General features: G+C 29.8%; 1 protein-coding gene across 1 annotated transcript in view; it reads left to right on the top strand.

Annotated features, from left to right (window-relative positions):
• The first annotated feature begins 978 nt into the window (after positions 1-978).
• The window catches only part of LOC106468296 (YTH domain-containing protein 1-like), an 85,501-nt gene continuing 82,879 nt past the window's right edge, over positions 979-3,600 (top strand). The window contains exon 1 of the mRNA XM_022396638.1: positions 979-1,111. Coding sequence (XP_022252346.1) covers positions 1,075-1,111 — 37 coding nt within the window. The 5' untranslated portion in view covers positions 979-1,074. The remainder of the gene's footprint in view (positions 1,112-3,600) is intronic.

Raw genomic sequence — 3,600 nt, 5'->3', positions numbered from 1 at the left:
TTTAGCATTTATTATGACATTATCTATTGCCCTCTGGCGACTCATCAGTTAGGTTAGGGAGATTCATATCGCTATAATTTTGAGATTCATTCCTGCGTTGAATACGTCTTAGATAGCTCAATGTTATAACTTTTTGCTAAACAGAAAAAACTTTATTAATGGTTATTCTTCATTTTCAGCAAAAATCTTAACCTAACATTACGTACTGAATACAACATTACAAAGAATAACGAAAAAATATTTTTATAATACAGACGTACAATATATTTCATAATATATGATAGAAATTAATTTACAAAATAAAAGTATGACATCCTACTTCATAACATACCACAAGCTTGAACAATTGACTCCCAGACATAAGAACATTTTTTAAATGAGAAAAAAAAGTTTATTATTATATGATGTATAGATAAATTATAAATTTCCTGCAAAAAATGTTCCTAGGAAGATAATATAGGATCAAGAATGTGTACACTCAGAAATAATATAACTATGGAACCGATGACAAAATCCCGAAGGTAAACACAACATCAGCTGTCTGGTTTGAGTTATTTGTTTTAGTGCAAAACTAAACGCGGGACTATCTGGGATCTACTTCCCTCGAGGAATCAAGCCCTGGATTTTAGCATTATAAGTCCGTAAATTACCGTTGGCCTATCGAGCGACAAAGAAAAATGATGGTTCTGTAACACTGAAGGCAAATATTTACTTTTTTTGGTTTCGGTGATTATCCTGAGATCTGAATATCAACTTGAGTTATAAAAAGGAAAGAAAAAAAAAGGAGTAAAAGCAGTGAATAAAACAATATGCATTCTTTTTTCTCAGGCATTATCCACATCCTGAAGGCCCATAATATGTTCATCTGAAGAGTATTTCGACGTCATTAAAAACAGAAAAAAATAATTGACGCATCACCCTGTTTTCATGTGGGAATAATTACTGAATTTTACCAACTCAGGAAGTTTTGCGTTATGCGCATGTGTGATGTACTAACGCTGAAAAGAAACCAGCCATTGTTAACAAGTTAGCCTAACATAAATAGTTGGACGATATTAAATATTATTTTAACGTATGCAAATAATGAGTGATATGGCAGGAGACATTAAAGGTAGTCTGAAGAAAATAGTATATTTTAGTTTTTTGGATAGCTTTAAGTTTAAATTGTATTTGTATGGTTTACCAATTATAGTAACTAAGTAATACTAATAGTAATACATATAGAAAAGTACAGTAATATTAATAATAATATTATTAAAAGATTAATAATAATATCTATAATCTAGTATTATTATTAGTAGTAGTACTAATTAAAGCGTTAGTTACTACTACTTAGCACTAGATAACTAACAGCGTAACATAGTGTAACAAAAGTATCATAAGTTAACATTTAATTTCAAGTTCTGTCATTATAAACATAAATACTTAGTTTAAGAAGTTAAGAGTTAGTTAAGTCTTCATATTTTAGTGACTGAAATGTAATAAAAAATGAATGTTATATTTAAACTTAGTTATTCGGAATTGTGATAAATAAGCAGGTTTAACCCATTAGGAATTAAATATACATCTCTTTAATTTAATTTTTACTGTATTTGAATTTTAGGTATCAGAAGTTTTCAAACTTTTATATCTTAACCAGTGATGTTTATTCATAATTCTTTGTTAATGTTTTTTCACTTAGTAGAGAAGTAGGCATCAATTGATACAACATATTTTCAAATTTTAGTTTTAAATAGTTGTAACATAACTTTAATAGGTATTATTTCAGTCACACCAGGTGTCTTCTTGCATCAACTTCAAGCTTGTTTTCAAGTTTTAAACCATGAAGGCTTGGAAAATTGCTTGCCAAGATATCAGAATGATATTTAAATCAAACTTAGTGGTGCTCTTTATGTTTTTATTACTACATTAGGCATCTGTGGAAAAAGACCACAAAAATTGTAGGAATATTTTATGTTTTTTGGTTTTTTTTTCCCATTGAAGTAATGCTGCTTAGTGAAACCTGATGAACGGTATGAAATTTAGCATTTTGATTTAAATTTTCTAATAAACTTTTAAAAGTTTTGTGTAACGTTATATTAGTAATAAAAAAATGTTTTCTGTTTTCAGAAGCACAAGTGTCTTTTTGTGCTTTAGTCTTTGTAGCTAGAAAAGTAGTTAATGCTAAAAAAATTTATTCAGTTATTGAGCTATACTATTGGAAAAAGTTCAGTCTTGTTTCAGCATTGGAATAAGAGTTTCAGAGTTTCACAATTAAATCTGTAATTTACAGTAAACTATCCAACACTTTACACATTATTGGTTATTTTGACCATGCTGTTATGGCAACTTTTAACGGGGTTTTAACAGCGAGAGATCTATTGTTCACTTTGTTTGTACATGACTAAGATAAACCAGAAATTTGGGTTGCTTAGTATCATCAACATGTGATATAGTTTCATCTGATTTTATATGTTTGTATATCAAAATATCTTCCACTCATTGATATTTTGTGAGAAATAATCACCTTTTATACATTTTTAGCCTGTGTTATTTAATTTTGAAATGAAAAACAGGACTGAATTTTTTATTTTAGTGTAAAGAACTATTTTCGAGTTTTTGCTAAAATATTTTATTAAGAAATTAGAAATGACTCACAGGATCCTTCACAACTGGAAAACCGTTTATGTAGTATATGGTAAATCTAAAATAGAGACAATTTAGTGATGATCTGTTAGTCCAAGGGCCCATTACCCCGATAGTCCAAAGATGTTTTTTTTTAACAGTTAAAATGATAAATTGATTGTTTGGTTAAATTTGCGAAATGTTAAGACAAAAACACCTGCAGAGCCTGCGTATTTACACATCAGGATTGGATTTGGGAATTTAGCTCTTCTGAGAGAATGGGCATTCCAAATTCTCATTAAATTTGTTCAAAGCTTTTGGTCTATAAAATTATCTTGACACCAAGCCAATGCAATGAGCTGTACACTAAAATGTTTTTTGAAATATGTCTGTTGTTTGTATTTATAATGAGAGCAAGCCATCAGAGGTGACTGGTCCCTTGAATCTCTGCCAAGATGTACCCTTTTAACTTTTCACTTGAGACTGCATTTATAAATTATAGACCTATAATTTGTTTATTCATTTAATTTTTACTTGCATTGTGAAAACCAAAAAATCTGTGACTATTAGCCCTTGGCAACTAATGGGGCTTTGGAATACTGGGCAGTCCCCAACAATCTGTAATAAGAGTCAAACATAATTTTAAGTATATGGCTTAAGAATGTTGTACAAATTGTTGATGTTGACTGTGCCACAAAAAATAGTTTAGTCAAAAATGAAAGATTCATATGCCAAAGCAGAAATAGTCATAATATTTAAAAATTTCTATATACATAGTTGTGAAATATGTTTGTATTGTTTAATAAAATTACAACAATGAGTAAAGTTACTCTATCCTGTAACTATCAACTCGCCAAAACAACCAACCAGTGGAACTTACCGAAAATAATTATAGCCCCTTGCAACCATATATGATTAGGAGGGCAACACATTCTTCATGCACAGTAGATCTCCATAAGGGGGGGGGGGTCATTCATGGTAACCATGGTTTCTTGG

This window comes from Limulus polyphemus, unplaced genomic scaffold, assembly GCF_000517525.1.
Source record: "Limulus polyphemus unplaced genomic scaffold, Limulus_polyphemus-2.1.2 Scaffold2953, whole genome shotgun sequence".
NCBI lineage: Eukaryota > Metazoa > Arthropoda > Merostomata > Xiphosura > Limulidae > Limulus > Limulus polyphemus.
This window is presented reverse-complemented; position numbering and strand designations above follow the sequence as displayed.